This window comes from Volvox carteri (assembly GCF_000143455.1).
Source record: "Volvox carteri f. nagariensis unplaced genomic scaffold VOLCAscaffold_51, whole genome shotgun sequence".
In the NCBI taxonomy this organism is placed as follows: Eukaryota; Viridiplantae; Chlorophyta; class Chlorophyceae; order Chlamydomonadales; family Volvocaceae; genus Volvox; species Volvox carteri.
This window is the reverse complement of record NW_003307594.1, coordinates 102,254-123,125: the sequence shown is the minus strand read 5'-3', so window position 1 is coordinate 123,125 and position 20,872 is coordinate 102,254. Positions and strand designations below refer to the sequence as shown.

Here is a 20,872-nt window from a genome sequence, read left to right as displayed (position 1 = left end):
AGCACACGCCGCAATTCACCTATACATACCTGTCGAAGTGTATGCCGGCGGCGGAAACGCGGGCCCGCCGTCCTTTGCTGCGACCAGAGAGCTCTGCATAATGCATGGGCGTGTCAGGCAGGCACCAGTAACGATATGTGTATGGGGACGTGCATGCTTGCCCACATAGGTAGAGGACCATGTCAATCGAAATGGCCGAGTAGGGCAGACAGGGTGAACCAAGGTAGAGGCAGGCGGGGGCCGTTTAGGCGAAAGCGGTCACCAGATTTCCGGATTTCTGTTCGACCTTTGCTTGTAATTCATTACAGGTCAAACGTCCGTCCTTCACTAGGCTTCCTTCCGTCATGGCTCAGACTGCACATCTGCACGTCTACAGGTATACATTCGTCACTGCCCTACTTCCTTTGCCAAGTAGATTGCCGTCGCTTCATTCGCCCAACCCACACTCACCACAACGTAGTGGGCGTTGTAGTAGAGCCAATGACGCGGAGGAAGCGACGCCGGCGGGGCCTGCACCCAGGTGTGGTGTGGTGTGGTGTGGTGTGGTGTGGTGTGGTGTGGTGTGGTGTTGTGGTGTGGTGTGGTGTGGTGTGGTGTGGTGTGGTGTGGTGTGGTGTGGTGTGGTGTGGTGTGGTGTGGTGTGGTGTGGTGTGGTGTGGTGTGGTGTGGTGTGGTGTGGTGTGGTGTGGTGTGGTGTGGTGTGGTGTGGTGTGTACATCCATACGTGCATCACATGCAGGATGGTAGGCGTGCACACCGCAGTTCGGAGTACCACTTGAAGAATGCTAGCGCACTCTATCTGTAGCTGGGGCACATACACATCCGGATACATACACATCATAGCATTCGGACACGCGGGCGGAGGCTGAAGACGGAAGCTACGAATGAAGTGCATTGCATGCATCGGTTAATCCACGGGTAGTCAGCCTCCGCGACGAACCGCACACCAACACCACGGAGGTTACTGTCCATGTGTGCGTCATTGCGAGTCGCTTTCCCAGCAGCCAGGTGGTACAGGCAAGCAGCAGGCGACGAGCTTCATATTTTACTCCTGACTGCGAACGAGAGTACTCGCGACAGCGCCGTACACTGTGCAAATGCGTGCAGAAACTCCCGAGAAACAGTCTCCTCTGAACTCCGTGCCGTCGATCAGGCACTGGGTTTTTTCGTCCTCTCGGGAAACACTGATAGCTGCCGCGATTTTCATCCCGCAGGTGCATATATATCCTTTCACAGCCTGAGCGATACGTTCACAATAAGCGGTAGGCTTATGCGGGCGGCGGACTACTACCCCCAGCAACTACCCCCAACTACCGACCTACCTGAGGCCCCGACTGTGCGTCTGTAGTGACCAGCAAGCCCAGCGGCCACAGAATCTTGTTGATTGCCAAGTCAGTGAAGATGTTGGCACCGGGGTGTGAGGCGCCCCAGTTCCAGGCGTGGCCTTCATATTGCGCATAAGGATCGTGGGTGGACGTGAAAATTGGTTGAGGGGGCTTTGCACTTGCACGCTACGTGTGGGTCGACGGAGGGTCCCTGTGCATGCGTTCACGCGGACGAGCGCTTCACGGGCACTGCTTACGTGAACGTAACGCATGCATGCGTGTACACGTTTGACTAGTACTAGTTATCAGCACGTACACTTCTGTTCATTTGTTTGGCGGCTGAGCTAGACCGCTCTTCAATGGTGATTTTGCAGGGCATGCAATGATAGATGCTAAGGGACACGTGCCGCTACATACACGTGCCGCCCACGTACGCGCACCGTGAAGACACGCCCTGACTGTTAGGGGACTACATGACGCCCCCTGACACGCATACCTGCAACTAGCAGACCTTTGCCTGTCTGGTTGGCAAAAGCTATCAGGCCCGAGATTTGCGTGGGCGTGTAGTCTGTGTAAGTGTCGATGCTGCAGCAGAGGGTAGCATCAGTAGCATCAGTAGCAGCAGCCACGGCAACAACAGCAGCACGTGACAGATGCAAACGGCAGGGTGTGGTAATGGGTTATTGTGATAGGATTATCCAGCAGCCGCCCATGTTGAGTGACATGTAACAAATAGCGAGTAAGTAGTGGTGCTTGTTTGCTTGCGGTTCAGGACGACATATGACTGCTATCCCCCTTGGTGGATCAGGAGAGGAGCAAGCGAGGGGTCCCGCTACCGCCGCCGCCGCCCCATGTCGAGCCAGATCATGCGTGTGGAAACAGCTAGTCAAGTATCAGCAGGTGCTATGTCCGTCCTGCCTACACATTACCCGCTGTTGGGACACTGCTTAATAAGGAAATGGTTGTGCAAAAAAATTGAGCAAGGTGCGATACACGCAAAATCAAGCGACACCCGGGGGGGGTTATCGTCGTCCCTCGCATGCTGGTTCAGTGCATAGCTCTTCGATGCCGCAACCCGTGCGCAGGCTCAACAGCGACACCTTACCACAGGATATCTACATTGGACCAGTTACCAGCGGCGATGGCCGTCAGATCCGCGTTTGCGTCCGCCGTGACGGTGATGGGGCTGGCGCTGCTGGCTTGTAAGGCCTGCGGGTGAACCCGGGTGTGCAGGGAGACGCGGGGCAGGGAGGGAAAGACGGATGAACAGACAGATCGGAGAAGTGGACAGACGGGAACGGGCGAACAGGCGGGCACACAGGAAGATGGGTGAAGGACGCGAGGAGTCGCCATCATGAAGGATTGATGAAGGGTGGGCTCGGTGTTCGCAAGCGGTAATGCAACAACGCGGGAGGGGAGCGCACACGGCGACTGAAAGTAGTCCCCCCACAGCCAGTTTACCGGCCTCGCGCACCCGCCCGCGATGAATGAGGGAACCTGCCTGTGCGATGAAGCCTAGCGCGGGGTTGCTCCACCACTTCATGGATGCCGCAGCCGCCAGACGAAGAGTGCTGCGGTTGGCCGTGTTGGCGGCCGCGAGCCATTTGAAGGAGTTGAGCACCAGCGTATCCCAACCGTCAGTTTCGTTGCAACAGGCTGACGACGATCGGGCGGGAGGACGGTGTCCGGCAGGTGGGCGGGTTGTGGGTTTGGGAAAGCCTCCAATCAAGCGAGGGCGAGGCGATGGGGCACAGGTTATGGTGAGTCATGTGGGCGGGTTTTGTTGTGAGAGACTCAGACGGGACCAAAAATGTAAATGGGCCTGGGAAAAGTCGATTGCAAGACGCGAGAGTTTGGAAACTTGACTGAAACGCAAGCAGCAAGACTACGTCCGTGTAAGGCTACGTACGTGCAACGTTTTGTGAAGGAAATGCGACTCACTTTTGACGATGCCTTCGTGGCCGATAGACACGAGTCTGCTGGAAGATTCCAATTGGATTGCGACCGCGATGGGGAGCGCCGAGCTGCTGCTGGTGCCCAAAGCTACTGGAAAACCCAGCTTTGCCCAAAGCAAATACGTGGACGCGTAGGCGCTACGATTTGTAGTTGGATATGCCGTCGAGTAATATGGGTAGGCTTTGATTATACACAGTGATTAGGTCGTCTTGAACCTGAGCGTAACATAGCGCTGGCCATGTAAACAGGCTGGTACAGAGCATGAAGAGAACTATAAATTGGCCTGAATAGATGTATCCCATAATAATCGCAATGTATATAGCTGCACTGTAACAGTCTTGTGGCCACGAGTCTCCAGCTCTGGAACTACCGCCCGAGATAGGCAATGAGGCTAAATTGCATGCGGTCTCGGCAGAATCTCGGGAATATCTCTATCTGCAGTTTGGAAAAAATGTACCTCTTTTTTTGTCAGGTGAAACTGATTTCTCTTTTGCACCCGAAGTATTTACTTCGTACACTTAGTTCCGGGCCTTACCTCAGCGCGGCAGAAGTCCTGAACTTGTGCAAATCGTCGGTGCGACTGTAGTACAAGAGACTTTACAACAGGATAAATGCTCCACTGAAAACCCTTCTTCTGCGCTTTAGGCGCCTAGCACAGTTGGTCCCTAAACAAAACAAACAGTCCGACACAGGCTTCAAACACCGCGTTACCCGCGGGACAGCAGCAAAAAAAATAATGTTATTTTCTTTATTCTACTTTAAACTTAGCATTAAGGACGCATTGCCGGCTTTCCCCCCTCACGTGCAAAACGTACCACAATCGAGGATGAACATGGCTATATACAGGGCACTTAGATGAACAGCCTGCAAGTTTTCTTAACCTGAGACTACAATTACAAATCTTTCAGCGAAGCCGCAAGCTAACTGTGGGACCTGAGCAGTATTTCGTGAGTCTGGAGCCCACTGTAACAACCACCCACCCACACTCACCGGAGTCGCGGTGCGGTTTGCCAAGAGGCCGCAAGCAGCCATAATATGAAGAAGGTATAAATCCGAATGTCTTTTATTTATATCTTTACTGCACGAAGAAGAAACTGTGACCGGAACGACCAACACTTCCTTTGGGCAGGCGCAAGCACACCGCATGCATCGATGAAGCCTTCTTGCGCCCCTGCAAGTTGGGCTGGGGAAGATCAATAGTATGCATGCTTGTGTACTTTGGTGAAAGTACCCTTCCCATCCGCGCTGTGCTTTCCCCTTTACCCTCACACATAATCTAGGTGTTGTGTTGGCCTTCCTGTGCCGTATGTGCTTTCTAGCGGCGAGTCCGCAACGCTCTGGATGGCCTCTATGTAGCTGCAGTGCTGGGGTCTAACATGCCCACCATCATCAAATAGGGCAGGCGACCAAACAACTTCTCTTTATCTCAAAGGCCTTCGGCTATCCTGCCTCGTCACCTGGCAGGGGTGGCACGGTCGCCTTGCGACTGGTAATCTGCATTCGCAGAGCATATTTCCGTTGGTTTCAGCAGCGCCTACGTCTACAAGCAGACATGGGTGACAGTAACACGTTGTTATAGTTAATCGTTGGGATCTCAAACCAGCCCGGGCGCAACCGCATGCGGGAAGGACTTGCCGAGTTTGTCGCCTGACCGCAGCAGATAGTAAGTTCCGCGTGCTGTTGAACGCCCGGCACTTCGGTTCACGATTGGCCTCCTGCTGTTGCTTTCATCCCCGGCGTGTCACGGGACCTGACATCCGCCTTGTCTGCACAATCGTGATACAACACCTGCTAACCTAGATGCGCTTTGCCATATGGTGATGGTGTGGGACAGGGACAAACTGGGCAGTCTGCTGGTTCGGATCCCAAAGAGCAAAAGGAGTATCGTTGCAGGAATGACCTTTTCCTGGGAACAACGGTCAACTGCCCCTTGACATTGCTTGCCAGGGGTACAGACACGCCTACATACACATTTTGTAAAGCCGTACAGCCAGAATAGCATGCAGTTCCAATGCCAAGGCCAATGCCAATGCTCCGATTCGGTGCTTCAAATTGTTCATGGGGATAGATTCCGCCAGGGTGTGTATCCTGGAGGGCACATCACGGGATCTGCATCCACCGATCGGTATTTTCCTGAAGTCGTGGTATAACACTTGCATTGGTGAATTGTTGGGATTAAATGCAACGTCGTGCGTTCATTCATATTCGACATTCTAAGGGATTTACCACGTATTGCAGGTGCGGCCCTCGCTTGCAATAAGGCGAACATAGTTTTAGGCGCTGTGTTTCAAGCGCCACTTCAGTGCGGCTACAAGTTTCCGCCGGCGCCAGGCCTTAATTTTGAGCAGGTCACACATACAGCATGTACGGGAAATATGTCATAGACGAGTTCGTCTCGTTTGCAGCGGGGAATTCGAGAACCTTTGGGATAGGCACTGTTGAGGCAGGAGATAGTAATGGCGTGAAGTGGTGTGCAGAGCCAAGCAGAGCTTGTGCAGGGCTGGTGCATGCCCACCTCAACACGGCTTGTTTACTTTGAAGCCAAAGCCATGCACCCACATACGCAGAGTACCGAATGTTACAGATGAGGTTGACTGGAACCTTTGGTATAAGCGGCCAGTAGCACAAGGCGATGGCCTTGTACTACGGTGCCATAACATCTATGAATGTATCCGTTCAGTGCCCCAGAAGCCTCCTACTCTGTAACCCTGTAAGTATCCGTTCAGTGCGTTAAATGCACCTTCAACGTCATCTTTGCATCGTGGCCTCATCTACAAGAATGGCAGTTGCCGACAGTTAGTCCGTTGTTTTAGGTATCTAATTAATTGAGTTATCGTCGTAACTACGTTTGCCTGTTACCTCATGCTACAGCTTAGCGGACATGGTAGGTCATGGTGCGCTTGGTACCATGCAGCGTACGGTATTGGCTCCCCTTCGCGCTGGTTTGGCGGTGTCACCGGCAAACGGTGACATTACTGACGGATCTTGGGCACGTGCACGCATTTTGCGCAGCGTTGGTTGCAGTGTCAGTGTAGAGGCTCTTCTGGCAGCTACAAAACTTTGGACCTAGGATGGATTTCTGCTTAGCCCGCCAGCTGGCCTTGGGGGCCAGTTTGGATGAGTCCTGAAAGGGTGCCAAGTGGTGCCTCGGGAGCCATCCCTGGGTCGGCCGCCCTCGCTTGCCGCGTACTTACAATTAACAAGCAGGCTTTAAGGTTCATTAACTACAAGCCCCTGTCAACGGACGTCACGCAATGTGTCGATTCACGCAGTCATGGCATCGACTCATGCTAAGCGCCGCTTAAGCGCCAACCTTAGGATAAGCTTCCATGCCTTAATTGTTGCCCTTGTGTGGCCTTGATGTGGCCTGTGTTCATTGAGTCATACGGCGTCAAACAAAAGAGGACACAGGAATTCCGCCGCCACAGTAAGCGGCAACGCCGCAAGGAACGTCTTTTCAGTACCAAAGTTATAAAGCTAATCTTGCGTTCTTTGTGCTCACGCGCTTTTGGCGCACTGCGCCATGCTTAGGGTGTTGCGACCAATGGGTCCAAAGTTACGGAGGATTATCGAAACGCGAAAGCAAACTCAAGCGGGCCGCAGCAATCTCATAGAAAGGGGCCCAGTATAAGCCCGGACTTGTTACCTGTCTTGCAGAACGGCACAGGAATCCTGAGTCAGCAGAAATTTGCAAGGGCAATGGCGCCTTGGCCGGCAATCCGAAATCGCGTGTGTGCCATGCAAGTAGCGAGTAATCCCATAGTGACTCCCACACATGGTACACAAAAAATACGCAGTTTTACAGACCCTGCTTGTCCAACATCCGGTAGTGATCTCTGTAATTCTCCAGGTGCATAACATAATCCCTGACTTTCCACCAGCCAACTCCCCATCAGCCAACTCCCCTCACCTCTCATGTGAACCATCAATTCTCTGCGTTATATTTTGGCATTCGTTTTTTAAGACACCGGTAGGAGGCTTTCCAGCTGCAGGCCTCGGCCTAAAAGTCTTCGGCGTCAGGAAAACTCAATCTTACGGCTGGGACCGGCAGCGCTTGCTGGATCGCTGGTAGCGGTTGCGCTGTAAGGGGTCGTCGTTGTGAAACAACAGAGTTTAAGCGCAGCACGTCGGCTCAGGGGAGACAGACGCGACTCCTTGGCGCCAGTTCCTTTGGGGGAAGATGTCTCGAGGCAATCTTTCCGCTGTTGCGGTGAGTTGTTCAAATTGGACCACGTGCATGGCCCTGCGGTGGCTGGGATTGCTAAAAGAATAGATGCGGCCATCCGGGCCGCGCTGCCACCAAATTTTCGCGCTATGCCTTGAAGCTGTCGCCGCCTTGCGCCAACAACACTCCTGAATGTGTCGTTGACGCGCATCCTATCCTAGCAAGGCGCCCCTCCATTTGGTCAAAGGCAGGGCACTATGCTGTGCACATTGACATGTTCGCTGCCGCCGCGCGCTGCCTTCCCATCTTCTTGCCGCGGTTTGTTCTGCTGCTTCTGCTGTCAGGAGCTTCTTCGCAACACGTCAATTGACCCTGCTGAGCTCGTGACGCGGCTTGAGACTTTTGACAGTGTGGATGCGGAGGTCTTGCATGGCGACCGCGATGGCCCTGAGCAAGTTGAGCTCATCTTGGCGGCTGCTCAGCGAATGCAATTGGTGCGTCTTTAAATTAACATAGCATGTACATTTCAGGCAGCGCATCAAAAGCAAATGGACTTGAAGCAGTCCGGAAGATTTGGAACGCAAAAACGCGCATGCGCCCAGTTGCCTCGTGCTCATACATGCTATGGCACGCTGCAGTGCAGTGCAGCGCAGCGCTGTGCACCCGCAGCAGTGACGCGGATGGAGGTTGCACAACATTCCGCTGCTTTCGTCGCTTTTACCGCTGCATGGCGGACAGCTGATAAATTGAAAGATAGCTGCTCCGAAGCAACTCCCTCCCTCTCTCCGTCGATTCTGCACAAAGCTCCACCAATCTAAGGTGGCTAGGCTCCCTGCTCTAGCAGCTCTTGCGTCTTGGCTGCGTCTTGTATGACTGCGTGCGCGCGTGCAGTCAGTCATGTTAGGGCGCACGGTTTGGGGGGGGCCGGCGGTGGGCTGTACTGTGTACCGCCTGGCGCGCCGCACCTACCCGCCTACCTAATGTGCTCAAGGAAAAGGCCACGAGGCCACTGCTCAGGGACGATGATGTAGAAGGAAGGAATTGCGCGGCAACCTGACCCAGCCAACCCATGCCCGTCCGCAACCCACTGTTTATTTCACCCGCCTGACATCTCCCGATGCCATCCCAGCCAGCGACGTGCGTGCGGATATCCCAATGCCACGGTGTGTCTGATACTTGCCTTCCGCTCCCGTTCATCCGTACTTACCCCCTCCCCCCCTGCTGGCTCTATATTGTATGGCCACCCCCACCCACCCACCTTTCAGATCATGTCGGGTGCGGACACGGAGGCCTCGGTGGAGGTGCCCCTCATCAGGTGCATACTGCACCTCATGCCGCCTAGATTCGGGTAAGCTGAGTGGGGGGAGCGGGCTGTATCGGTGGGCGCGTGGGTGGGTGTCTTCTTAGCGAGCTGGCAGCCAGCAGAGGTGCAACGGCGACGGCCATGCGTCATTATCGCAGTTACAGCATCGTCGATGGGCACGACAAGCGAGGAGGGCTGGGGCGTTGTATCGCACGGGACGTTGTATACTTCAATTATTAAATACGAAATATCTGCTGGTCCTCTAGACCCGGGATGTAAACGTATTTATTTCGGTTTGGGTGATCACATGCGCGTGTGAACACCTGGGAGGACGGAGTCGCTGCCTCCTCCCCCCCCCCCCCGGTGGTGGTTCGAGCTTCTTTGGTATTTCGCGTTGGCGTCGGTAGGCTAGCCGGAATAGTTTAGTTTGGGTCGGTCGGGTCAGTCGCGCGTTCTAGTTTTTTTGGGGGGTTGGGAGGAACACTTGCATACCGGCAGCCTTTCAGTATCAGCAATGCAGCTTTCTCTCCTGGCCAGCAACTTTACATCACTTCTACGTCTAAATTTTTTTCTCGCCGCCTTCACTACTTTTTCTACTCCTACTAGTTTACGGTTTGGCTATAGTATTTCTGGCGGCTTAGGTAGATAGGACTTCCAACTTCTACGTCAATTCTTCATCCCGAGGTTACAGTCGTCATCCCGAGGTTACAGTCGTCACAGTCGCCACGGACGCCTTTCGGTCAGTTCTTTCGGTTGCTACTATCTTGCTCTGGCAGCAGCTTAAATCGCGTGTGGTTCGTCTTTCCCCCCCCCCGCCTCACTGACGCTTGCCTTTCGTCAAAAGCGTCGCAGTACGACAACTTTCCCTCCCCCACCCCACCCCATCCGAGGCCCCCAGGCCTGTGTCTTCGGCGGCTCTATGGGAGTCTCAGTTCCCCATTCTGCTGTCCCAGGTGTTCGAGGTGCTGGCAGGCAGCTCCTCTCAGCAGGTGCACAAGCACCTGACGCACGGACTGCTCACCGCAATTATACAGTGCGTGCAGGACGTCTGCGCGTCCGACTACCGACTGCCGCCGCCGCCCAAGATGCGAGGTGAGGGGGGGGGTGTCATGGGGGCTTGCGGACGCAGACTGGCTGGGCCGGGCTTCGAGATTGAATACAGTGAATGGGTGTCTTTTTAGCAAATTGGATTGGAGTTGGCTCGGGATGGCATCGTGGCAAGGGTTGGGTCCCGGAGATGGCGGCGGCTGGATGCAGCGGTGACGCTAATGGTTAGCCAAGGTAGCGGCGCTGGTTTTGGGGGCGAACGGCCCTCGGCTTGCCATTCAACGTGTTTTGTGTTGCCTTGGCCCCGCGCACGGTGCCTCTTGCTCCGCACCCTTCCCCTCAACCTGTTTTTCTGCCGACCCCCCCTTCTCGTCGCCGTCCGGACGTCCTCCTCCTCCTCCCCCGCTAGATAAGGGTGTTCGCGGCATGCCCGCTCGTGATCGTCTGGGGGAGCTGTTCCTGGGGCCCCTCCTGGAGTTCCTCCCCAGTACCAGGTGCGGGGTGCATGAGGGTGCATGGGTGGCTTGGCTGGGGATTGGGCAGGTGGTTGGGTTGGGGCAGCTGACGGGGCGTGTGAGTTGCGACTCGAGACAGGGAAGGCAGGCTGGAGCAAAGGTGGGAGATCTTAAAAAACAAAGCGAACCAGAGAAAACCCAGATGGGGGATTGGTTTGACGTGAATTGAGTACATGGATGAATGAATGATGATAAAGGGAACGCATATACGAAGGTGGACGCATATTCGAGGAAGGAAGCACTGCCCTAACAGCATTCCGCCCCCGGCCGCAGGCGCTTTCCGTACCTTCCCATGTCTTTCCGTACCACTGTCGTACTATTGCCGTACTACTGACGTACCGCGGTTCGATGGATGCAGGTACTTTCCCCTGGCCGTTCGGCGTCACGCCGCGGTAACCCTCCTGGACCTGGTCACTCGCAGTAAGCACAACCAGCGGCTGGTGGCGGCTGCGGACCACCAGGGACAGGTGGATAAGGTGTTCAAGGAGTTGCTGCCGGGGGCGGCGGACTTTGGAACGCAGGTGAGAGGGGACCTGGGGAGATCAGGGAAAGAGCCATGACTTTGTAGCGGGTATGTGGCATGTCCTTGTAGCCTTGTCCGTGTCCTTTAGCTTCACCACCCGACCCCGTACCTACCACCCGACCCCGTACCTACCACCCGACCCCGTACCCACCACCCGACCCCGTACCTACCACCCGACCCCGTACCTACCTACCACCCGACCCCGTACCTACCACCCGACCCCGTACCTACCACCCGACCCCGTACCTACCACCCGACCCCGTACCTACCACCTAACACCCGACCCCGTAACCTACCACCCGACCCCGTACCTACCACCCGACCCCGTACCTACCACCTAACACCCGACCCCGTACCTACCACCTACCACCCGACCCCGTACCCACCACCCGACCCCGTACCTACCACCCGACCCCGTACCTACCACCCGACCCCGTACCTACCACCTAACACCCGACCCCGTACCTACCACCCGACCCCGTACCCACCACCCGACCCCGTACCTACCACCTAACACCCGACCCCGTACCTACCACCTACCACCCGACCCCGTACCTACCACCCGACCCCGTACCTACCACCCGACCCCGTACCTACCACCTACCACCCGACCCCGTACCCACCACCCGACCCCGTACCTACCACCCGACCCCGCAGCTGGATCTGCTGGAGGCGCTGTTCCGAGTGGGCCGCAGCGCCGGGCCCCACCTGCTGCCCAGGTACCTGGCGGACAGAGGCCGGGCCCTGGAGCACATGCAGCGCACCCTGGACACCTTTGCACGCGTCACGGCGGCGGACGGTCCCGCTGCCGCCGCTACAATCGACCTGGCAGCGCAGCTCAGGACCGTACTGGTGTCGTACAATGCATCGCTGGGCGACAACGCCAGGTGGAAGTGGGGAGGAGGGCAAAGAGGGGATTATGGAGCGGGTGGAACGCGGGTGGCATGGGGCGGGAGATCGGGCAGCAGTAACACCTCCTTGCCGCCGCCTCTGGGGGGGGAGCTATGAAACGTTATCGAGGCTTCGCCACCCTGCGGCCCTCACCACAAGTGATTTGAGGATGTCCGTAATGGAGGCATACACGCAGCTTTGGCCGTTTTTCTCCTTTCCGGACTCACACGCGCTGCCATGGGCCGCCTCCCTTCCGCCCTCCACTGCCTCAGCGTTTTCTCGTACAAGACCAGGGCGTTGCGGGTGCTGGGCGTGTCCGGTGTACGGCATTCTGACCCGTGGGTCGATCTAGGAGTGGGGGGAGACCCCCGCGGCGGCCACTTCGCCCTCACCGTCCTGGTCCCGGACCCCGACGACCCGGAGCCGGCGCCGGAGCTGCTAACCGTGCCATACAGTGAGAAAGGATGCCGTACGCCGGCGATGTCACAAATTTGCTTACATGCACTGTTGGCTTGTTGTGCTGTTTCCACAACATGCGCCGTACAACATGCGGCGACGTCTCTTGCCGTGGATGCGACCCCTCCGCCGCCATTCCCGCCGGCCCCCCTCACTCTCCTGTGTATATTCAATCTCCTTCCTGGGAACTGCGTCTCACCGTACTGTTAACCGCTAACCGCTAACCGCTAACCGGCAGCTCCGCCCGCACCTGCAGGCGACGTATCGTCTGTGCACCTGCGTGACGCCCCCGGGGACGTTAACAGCTGCGAGGTGGAGATCGGTGTGTCCCGAATGCCCGAGGTGCTTCAGGTGGCCCTCAGTGTGGGCGAGAACGGTGACGAGCCGGGGGACGCCGGGGGTCCGGGGCCCGGGGGTGGCCGACACGGTGTATCGGTTGTGCTTACGTTGGACAAGGACGCGGCCAAGGCCATGATGCTGCATTTTCCCAAGGTGAGTGGGTGTGGGTGGAAAAGATGATAGCTGGTGGGGGGGGGGGTTGTGGTAGCCTCATGCATTGCCTGCCGGATAATATATAGGTCAAGGGTGTGGATCAGGGGCCGATATCGATTGTGCGCTCCGGGGAAAGGAAAGGTATGTTGGGGCGTGGCGTTGTGGTTTTGCAGCCATGCAGCACGGCGCGACGACGACTCAGGGCTGAGAGGGCCATGCAACCCGAGCGCTCGCGGGCAATGGAGGGCGTCAGTTCATCGGGGACCATCAGGGACCATCAGGGCTCATGCGGCTCAGTGATCTGGAAGAGTGTGCGGGTGCGCAGTGTCGCGGACCATGTGTAGCATAGTAGACTCCTGCCCGGGGCCGGTGCTGCCTGGCTGCAGGCGTATTGGCGTATTGGCACATTCATGAACCGTGCTGGGGCGGCGGCGGCTATCCGCAGGGGTGTGGATCGAGGCACTCCCGTAACCTCTTGTAAAGACCCCCTGAAGGAACCCTTCAAGACGCCCTCTTGTCTGATGAACCCAGTCCTCATGGAAATCCTGAAACCCTGCCTATTCCCACAGCGCTGCAGGGAGCGGTTGGTCGTACAGTCCCAGGACCCCATGTGGGCGGAGCTCTCTCAGCTCCAGAACCACGCGGGCGCCTTTCCCAAGATGTCCCGTGGGCTACCGATCTACCCCGCGTTTGCACTGGGCAACGGCTACCCGCAGAGCCAGTTCGGGGAGCAGCAGCCGCAGCCCCAGCCGCTGCTGCCACACCAGCCGCCGCCGCCACACCAGCCGCCGCCGCCGCAGCAGCAGCAGCAGCCTGGTGCGTTCTTAGGCACGGAGGCCGCTGTAGGCGGCGGTGGCGGTTGCGGTGGCGGTGGCGGGGTAGGAGGGATTGGTGGCGAGGCCGCAGCTGCAGATGACGACGGGCAGGCGCAACACAGTGGAAGCAATGTGGGTCCTGGGCCGGCCGGGTCGCGTCAGAACCGTCAGCAGCAGCAGCAGCAAAAGCAGCAAAAGCAGCAAAAGCAAGAGACGCAGCAGGAGCCGCATCTGGAACAGGAGATTGCAGGCGAGGAGGAGCAAGACGAGCTCACGTCGCCGCAGGTGCGCTAGGCGCCTTGTGAGACTTGTTGCCATGTAGTGACAATGGGTGTGGGCAGTAGGGGGTGCACACGTTGCAGCCCGTGGTAGTTACCATGGGCAGGAGGGATGGGTGGGTGGGTGAGGGCGCTGCTGTCCTTGAGCCCGTGTGCTTAGGTGACACTGGGGTGCGGCTGCCTGCCTCCAGGACAGGACCGGACCAGACCATCTTGGGGCCTTTCATCCCATATCGTGAAGTGATCCGGGAAAAGGTGGAAAGGTGGTTCGGAAACGCATATGGTGTAAGGCGGGGTTCGATTCCCATTGGCATCTCCCGCCAGACCTCCCTGTCAGCCTGCTGTGTTATCCTGGTGTTACAACACGTTGGAGGGAAGGGGGTGGGGCTCCTTGAAACTGTACACGAACGTGTCGTGAGCACGACACAACGGAAAGCGGCCATGAACATGCTCTTCGTTCTTTGTGAAGTATGGGTTCGGCACATCTTACATTTGTTTCTCTTCTTTTGCCTGTGAGCGCGCGCTCTCTCCTGCCCTCCCGCGCGCCCATGTTCTCGCTTGCGTCAATAGCTGCAGTGCACACCCGGTAGCGGCCGCAAGCGTCGCCGGCGCCGCACGTCCCTAGATGCGCTCACAGACGATGAGAAAGCGGATGACGATCAGCTGCACTTGCAGCAGCAGCAGCAGCAGCAGCGCGAGGAGAACCAGCGGAGGGGCGGGCAGGAGGAGGATCAGGATCAGGGTCGGCTGCCGGTGTCGCCTGAGTCGCAAGCGCTATCGCCGGAGCAGCTGCAGCAGCAGCAGCATCTAGACGGTGACCAGCGTGATAAAGAGCCACCTCCGCCACCGGCGCCATCGCCGCCGCCATCGCCGCCGCAGCTGCAGCTGCAGCAACCGGATGGAAGCATCGCAATGGCCTTAAGAGGACACCAGCCGCCGCAGCAGGTGCAGCAGAAGCAGCAGGACGATGTGCGCAAAGCAATGGCCAGCAAGGGAATGTCGTCGAATACGTTCGACGGCAACAAGCCCAACGGGCAGGCTGAAGATGTGTCTCGGAAGGGTGCAGAGGCGGCGGGTAGACCGCCCAATTCGGCCACACAGAATGGGGTTCCGCGCCTTCCCTCCGAGCGGCAAGTTCAGAATGTGGCTGGTGCAGAGCTGCCAGCAAAACCGCTAGCAGCTCCTGCCGCGGAGGCGGACGCGGCCGGCGGCGGAGGCGAAAAGCGCGGAACGCAACCACCGCAGGCACAGGCACAGCAGCAGGCTGCAGGAAAAGCTGTCGGACGAGGTGGTGGTAAGGAAACCGACGCTGCCGATGCAAAGCCGGCGTCGGAGCCGGAGCCGAAGAAGGGTAAGGGCAGCAAGGCGCCGAAGCAGCCCGCCACAGACGCGCCGGGGCCTCTGAAGGGCAAGGGCGGCGCCGGTGCAGCAACTGCAGCAGCTACCAGTGGACGCGGCAAGAAGGCAGCAGCGGGGGTTGTCGCCAATGGCGGTCATGAGCAGCGGGAACAACCCAATGCCGAACACGAAAGCGTTGCACCTGCGGCCAAGAAGCAGCAGAACAAGGACAAGGCCGCTACCGCAAGCACCGCGGCGGTCGACGAGACTGAGGTGGAAGAGGAGGCAGCCAAGACTGCAGCGAAGGCCGGACCGAAGGGTCAGGCCGCTGGGGTAGACAACGGCGATGGAGGCGGTGGCAGGAAGCGGCCAGTGGCACGGCAGCCCGAGCCGGCGGTGGGTACAGAAGGACGGGGGGGTCGCGGCGGTGGTGCGGCGACTGATGTGGATGGTGTCCAGCAGAGCAAGAAACCCCGGGGTGCCGCGGGGCCGACCGCGGCGGCAAATGGCCAGGTAAGCAGGGCGCGGCGTGGGGTTAGGGTATGGTATGCTCCAGCTTTCAGGAAGGGAAGTTTTGGAGCTTGGCGTCCCGTGTTGCGATTACCTCCCGGGCTCCCGTCGCTGGGTGTGACGACTCTGCTGTGAAGCAAGCCATGCCGCGGAGATGCAGCCACTCGCTGCGCTGTCCCTCTTCTTCACGCATCTTAGCGGAGATCATGTTGATGGTGCCAGCCGTGGTGTCTACAACGCGATGCAAAATGCTTCAAAATGCTGATGGTGCCACTTCCTTGTTACTGCTCGCAGGGTCCCGCCGAGAAACGGCAGCCGCCGCAGCAGCCGCCACAGCAGCCGCCGCAGCCGCAGCAGGCCCCGTCCCGACTACCTCGGTTGAGCCCTCAGCCGACCTCTATTACTACGGGACGTACCGCAGGCGTATCAAAAACCTTCCAACGCATGCGTAAAACCCCGCCCCTTAGCACGTTGACGGGCGAGCTGCAGGCCCCCAGCGTGTCGCTCCCGCCGCCGCTGCGACCCCCCCCGCTGTTGGCACCCGCAGCTACCAAGGATGGCCAGACTGCACCGGCTGACGGCGGCGACGGCGGCCCTTGTCCTTCGACTGCACGTGCCCAGGGAGCAGATCGAGGGTACGCTGCAGCGGCGGCAGCGGCACAAGGCGGATCACGGGCTGGCGCAGGACCAAGCGGTAGGCCGCCGGTCGGGCCGGGCCGGGGTGACGGCAGCGCTGGCGGCGGCGGCGGCGGCAACAGCAGAGCACCGCCACCGCCGCGTGAAAATCACCTAGCTGGGCCGTCAACAGCAGCGGCGCGAAGGACCGCAGGTGGTGCGGCAGCGGCGGCATCTCCCAACGTGAAGGCCTCCCTGGACCCGATTGAAGATCCAGACACACCAGCCAACGCCGCCGCCGCTGCGGCCCGACGTGCAGCCTCGTACAATGGCGTCGCTGCCGCTGGTGGGAAAATCGCCGGTGCGCCGGCGACAGCGGTGGCGGCAGCAGCCCTACCGACCGTTGAAACGCGGCAGGCCGGCACATTGGGGGGAGCCGCGGCGACGGCGGTGGTGGCGGAAGTCCCCGAGGAGAACGAGCCCATGGAGGACGATGCTATCACCGGGTACGACACGACGGCAGTAGGGATGCTGCAGGACACGGCAGCGTCGCCGCCTGATGCGGGACCTGTGCCGCGAGCTGCCGGGTCCGTAAAGGCACGGGCTAAGCCTCCGGCGGCGGCGGTGATGCAGCTGCCGAAGCTGGGGGCTGGTCACGGGGGCGCCGCGGTGGACCGGAAGGGCGGCGAGGCGTCTGCCGCGCCGGGGAAGGGCGCGGGCACGATTGCAGCTCCTGCTCAGAAGCGCGGCAGGGCTGAGTCTCCGGAGGAACGGGAGGTCGATCCCTACGATGTTGTCGACCTTGCGATGCGGGATGGGGCGGTGGAGGACGGTGACGAAGCGCGCGACGCTGCAGCACAGCAGGCATCGCCTGCTAAGAAGGCAAGGAAGGGAGCCGCGCAGAAGATGGGCAGGAAGGGAGCCGCGCCGACGTCGCCAGGACCGCAGCCGGCGCCGGTGGCGGCGGGCAGCCGTCCGCAGCGGCATGCCAAGGCAAAGGTACAGTTTGGGTGTTCTTGGAAAGGGTTGATGACCTGACATGAGCAAGTCCTTCGCGCGGGTTGGATGGAATGATTGGAGCGCTCTCCTGACATGTATACCGGTCCCAAGCCGGGGGGGGAGATGTCACGTTGTAAGAGCCGGACGGGACCCAGACACGTCAGCCGGTTGACAGAGTGCCTGGAATTTCGTGCATATTGACATAGTGCATCTTCAATGCACGTGGAGATGGGGTGCTAGTGATCGGCTTGGCGGAAGGCCCGGCGGGGACACGGAGCGCTTTTGTCGAAACACCAAACAGGGGAGCCTTTATCACACACATTCCCGCTCTGCACGTGGTCCTCTCCGCTCTATGCTCTCCATCCCGACAGGCGATAGAGGCAATGGCCGGCCAGCTGGCGCCTACGCAACCCTCTCCCAAGAAAACCTCACCGCAGCTCCAAAAGAAGCACCACCAGCACCAGCAGCAGCAGCAGCAACAACAACAATCGCTGCAGCCTCAGAAATCCAAGCTATGTAAGCAGGCGAAGCACGGTGCTACGGCATCCCGGGAGGGCGTGCCTGGCATTGAGGCGGAGGCGGAGGCGGAGGCGATGGTGGTGCCCGCGACTCTGGACGAGCAGGAGCAGCAGCTGGCTCTGGAGGGGCTCCGGGATGCGGAGGCCGGGGCAGATGCGGCAGCGGCAGCAGATTGGCCAGGGTGAGCTGTTGCAGTATCGGCCGGCGGTGTTAATTACATGCAGGCAGGCGGTATGTATGTATGTATGTATGTATGTTTTTTGGAGAACTTGCCTCGGTCCTTGGTGGTAGGGTATGTTGATGGTCACCTGATTGGAACGCTGCTGCATCCGGCATCCGCATAATGAAAAAGTAGTATCAAGGAACAATTAAATCAACACTCCTGAAAGAAATATGGCTTTAGCCCATACAGTGTTGAGTAAGCTCGCAGACCGTACCCACCCCCATATCTCACGTACCCTCCGCCGTTGGCCTACAGCGCACATGACGCCGCCGCTGCTGACGGTGGCGACGGCGGTACGGCAGACGCCCTGCGCCGCATGTACGCTGCCTGGGACAACGAGGAGGTTGCCGCCGAAGACGAGCCAACCGCTGGGGGGCAAGATGAGGAACACGGCGGACACGAGCGGCAGGGCGGTGCCGCCGCCGCCGCCGCCGCCGCCGCCACTGGCGCTGGCAAGGGCCGCGGCCACAGGCCACCGCTACATGTGGAAGGTGATTTGCTGCTGAGAGAAGACCCGTGGGTCACGAAGGAGCAACAGCGGCAGCGCCACCGGCTCGTGGTGGACTTGGACGCTCCGGACGTAGATTTAGGAGCCGTTGTCGGCGAGGAGGATGAGGAGCTCCTTAGCGGAGCCGCACGCGAGGCGGGGTACCACCACCCCGGGGTAGCAGAGCCGGCCGCTGGGCACTATGAGGTGGAGAGTGGCGGTGGAGCAGGCTTTGGGCGGCAGCCACAGCGCGCCCTCAACCTGGTGTTGGTCTCGCCTAGTCCTAAGTCCGTCTCACCAAGCCCGATTCCACAGCAGGCTGCAGCCGCCGCCACAGCCACCCGGACCAAACCCGCGGCAGCAGCCCCACCGCCACGGGACGCTGGCGTGCGCCAGGGCCGCACACCCTTGACTGCGGGCCTTACAGCAGCAGCAGCAAGTACCCCGGAGCTGCCTAGGCTTGGGGCTTTATCAGCACCGCCAAAAGCCGCGGCCGCAAAGGCCGTACCCGCTTCAGCGGGGCTTGCGGCGGCGCCGCCGCCGGGTACAGGCAAACCGCCGACAGGCAAACCGCCGCGGGGGGCCAAGAAGCCGCCGCAGCCGCGCCAGCCGGCAGCCATGGCCGGAGGCCGCAGCGCCGCATCCCTTCAGCGCACGGGGCCCGGGGGGGGTCTCCCGGCAGCGCCTGCTCCGGACGTGGTGGCTGGGGGCCTGTACGGCGCAGGTATGCTCGGCCGACTCGGGATGGAGCTGCTACCGGAGGAGCGTGGAGACGGCGGCGGCCTCAACGGCGGCGACGACAGCGACGTGGAGGGTGACGAAGGTTTCGGAGGAGCAGACGGCGATTTTGGGTGTGGCGCGGGCGTGGGCAAGCGCCTAAGCTTTAACTCAAGTACGCAGCGGGCCCTATGTTCCGAGTGTGTCGGGTAGCGGCGGCGTCCGTCGGCTCGTATTGTGTTCGAGCTTGGCGGAAGGCGCGCAGCTGGAACCGTTGCGTAACGTCTTCCTGAAGATTGCCGTCATGGCTGTGTAGTCGTCGTTGATGTCGTCTTTCTTCCGCTATTGCAGCCTGCTACTGCCGCGGCTGGAGCTGTCTCGTCCCATTTCCGACGCATCCCGAGCTCTCGCGTATGCGTCGGCCCGGCTGTACCTTCCTAACCGCCTTACTGCACCTTTTTCCCGTTCCGCGCAGCTGTCAAGTTGGCGGCCCTCAAGCCGCTGCCCTTCATGGCGGGAATCCGCGGCCCCGGGAGTACCACAATCGGGATACCGCCACCGGCAGCCGCCGCGGTGGCACCATCGCCGCAGCTGCCAATCGGTGGGGGGCGCGGTGCCGGAGGTGCAGCGGCCGCGGCTGCCAGCAGGCGCCGCCGCGGTGGCGGCGGTGGTAGAGGCGCTGGCGGTGGCCGAGCCGCGGCCTGTCAGATCGATGCGGACGGCGCCGAAGAGGCAGACCTGACGGCGCTGGCAAGTGCGATGTTGCGGACGTTGGTGGGCGATGACGGTGGTGGCGAGGGCGGCAGTCAAGGTGACGGCGAGGACGAGGAGGGGGGTCAGCTGCAGCAGCTGTTGACGGTAATGATGCAGCGCAAGAAGCGCAGGGCTGTGGCGCAGCAGGCGGCGGTGCTGCAGGTGAGCGTACCTCCGGGCGTTGTCAGGTGGGGGCGATGTGGGGCTGGGGGCTGCAGTGCGAGGCAACGGGTTGGGTGCAGAAATGAAATGCCAGACCCGAACAGGACCTCGGCCCAGGCGTTCGAGGGGAAGGCCTCCGCCGGGAATAAAAAGGCATTCTCGCTCCGATCACCTCACCGGAAAGAAGCATGAATGAAGCGGAATGGCGCTCTCACCAATCCCAGCTCTCAACTTGGCGTGCGTACGCATACACACAGGGCGCCGATTGTCCTTTTGTAATCATGAGTCTTGATATGTACCTGACCCTGCATGCCCTATCTACAACCTTGGACCCATGGGTCAAGCCTCCTAGATCCTCATCGCTAAATTCAGCGCACTTGGTACAGAAATATATCAAATACCTGAATGTGCAATTCAGAGCACTCCGGCAACAGTCCAGCTCAAAACCTCCTCCGCCATCTCTTCGGGATACCACACACACACACACACACACACACACACACACACACACACACACACACACACACACACACACACACACACACACACACACACACACACACACATACACACACATACACACACATACACACACACGCCCCGCAGGAGGTGCAGCAGCGGGTGTCTGCATCCGTGCAGGAGCTAGAGGAGGCCATATCCAAGGAGGCTTCCGCCATGTCCAACAGAGCCAACAGGGTGATGGCGCAGATCCAGGTGTGCGTATCCTGGTGGCGGTGGCGGGCGTGTATTGTGTGTACGTATGTATGTATGTGTGGTATATAT

At 59.4% G+C, this 20,872-nt stretch overlaps 1 protein-coding gene across 1 annotated transcript in view; it reads left to right on the top strand.

Annotated features, from left to right (window-relative positions):
- Positions 1-7,461: 7,461 nt before the first annotated feature.
- The window catches only part of VOLCADRAFT_96280 (uncharacterized protein), a gene marked incomplete at both ends in the record, with an annotated part of 15,735 nt that continues 2,324 nt past the window's right edge, over positions 7,462-20,872 (top strand). Inside the window, 16 exons of the mRNA XM_002955392.1 lie at positions 7,462-7,491; positions 7,791-7,940; positions 8,712-8,794; positions 9,648-9,841; positions 10,206-10,290; positions 10,670-10,832; positions 11,492-11,721; positions 11,998-12,179; positions 12,438-12,673; positions 13,060-13,773; positions 14,337-15,617; positions 15,909-17,228; positions 17,600-17,928; positions 18,226-19,349; positions 19,650-20,089; positions 20,696-20,803. Of these exons, the coding sequence (XP_002955438.1) occupies positions 7,462-7,491; positions 7,791-7,940; positions 8,712-8,794; positions 9,648-9,841; positions 10,206-10,290; positions 10,670-10,832; positions 11,492-11,721; positions 11,998-12,179; positions 12,438-12,673; positions 13,060-13,773; positions 14,337-15,617; positions 15,909-17,228; positions 17,600-17,928; positions 18,226-19,349; positions 19,650-20,089; positions 20,696-20,803 (6,669 nt within the window). The remainder of the gene's footprint in view (positions 7,492-7,790; positions 7,941-8,711; positions 8,795-9,647; positions 9,842-10,205; positions 10,291-10,669; positions 10,833-11,491; positions 11,722-11,997; positions 12,180-12,437; positions 12,674-13,059; positions 13,774-14,336; positions 15,618-15,908; positions 17,229-17,599; positions 17,929-18,225; positions 19,350-19,649; positions 20,090-20,695; positions 20,804-20,872) is intronic.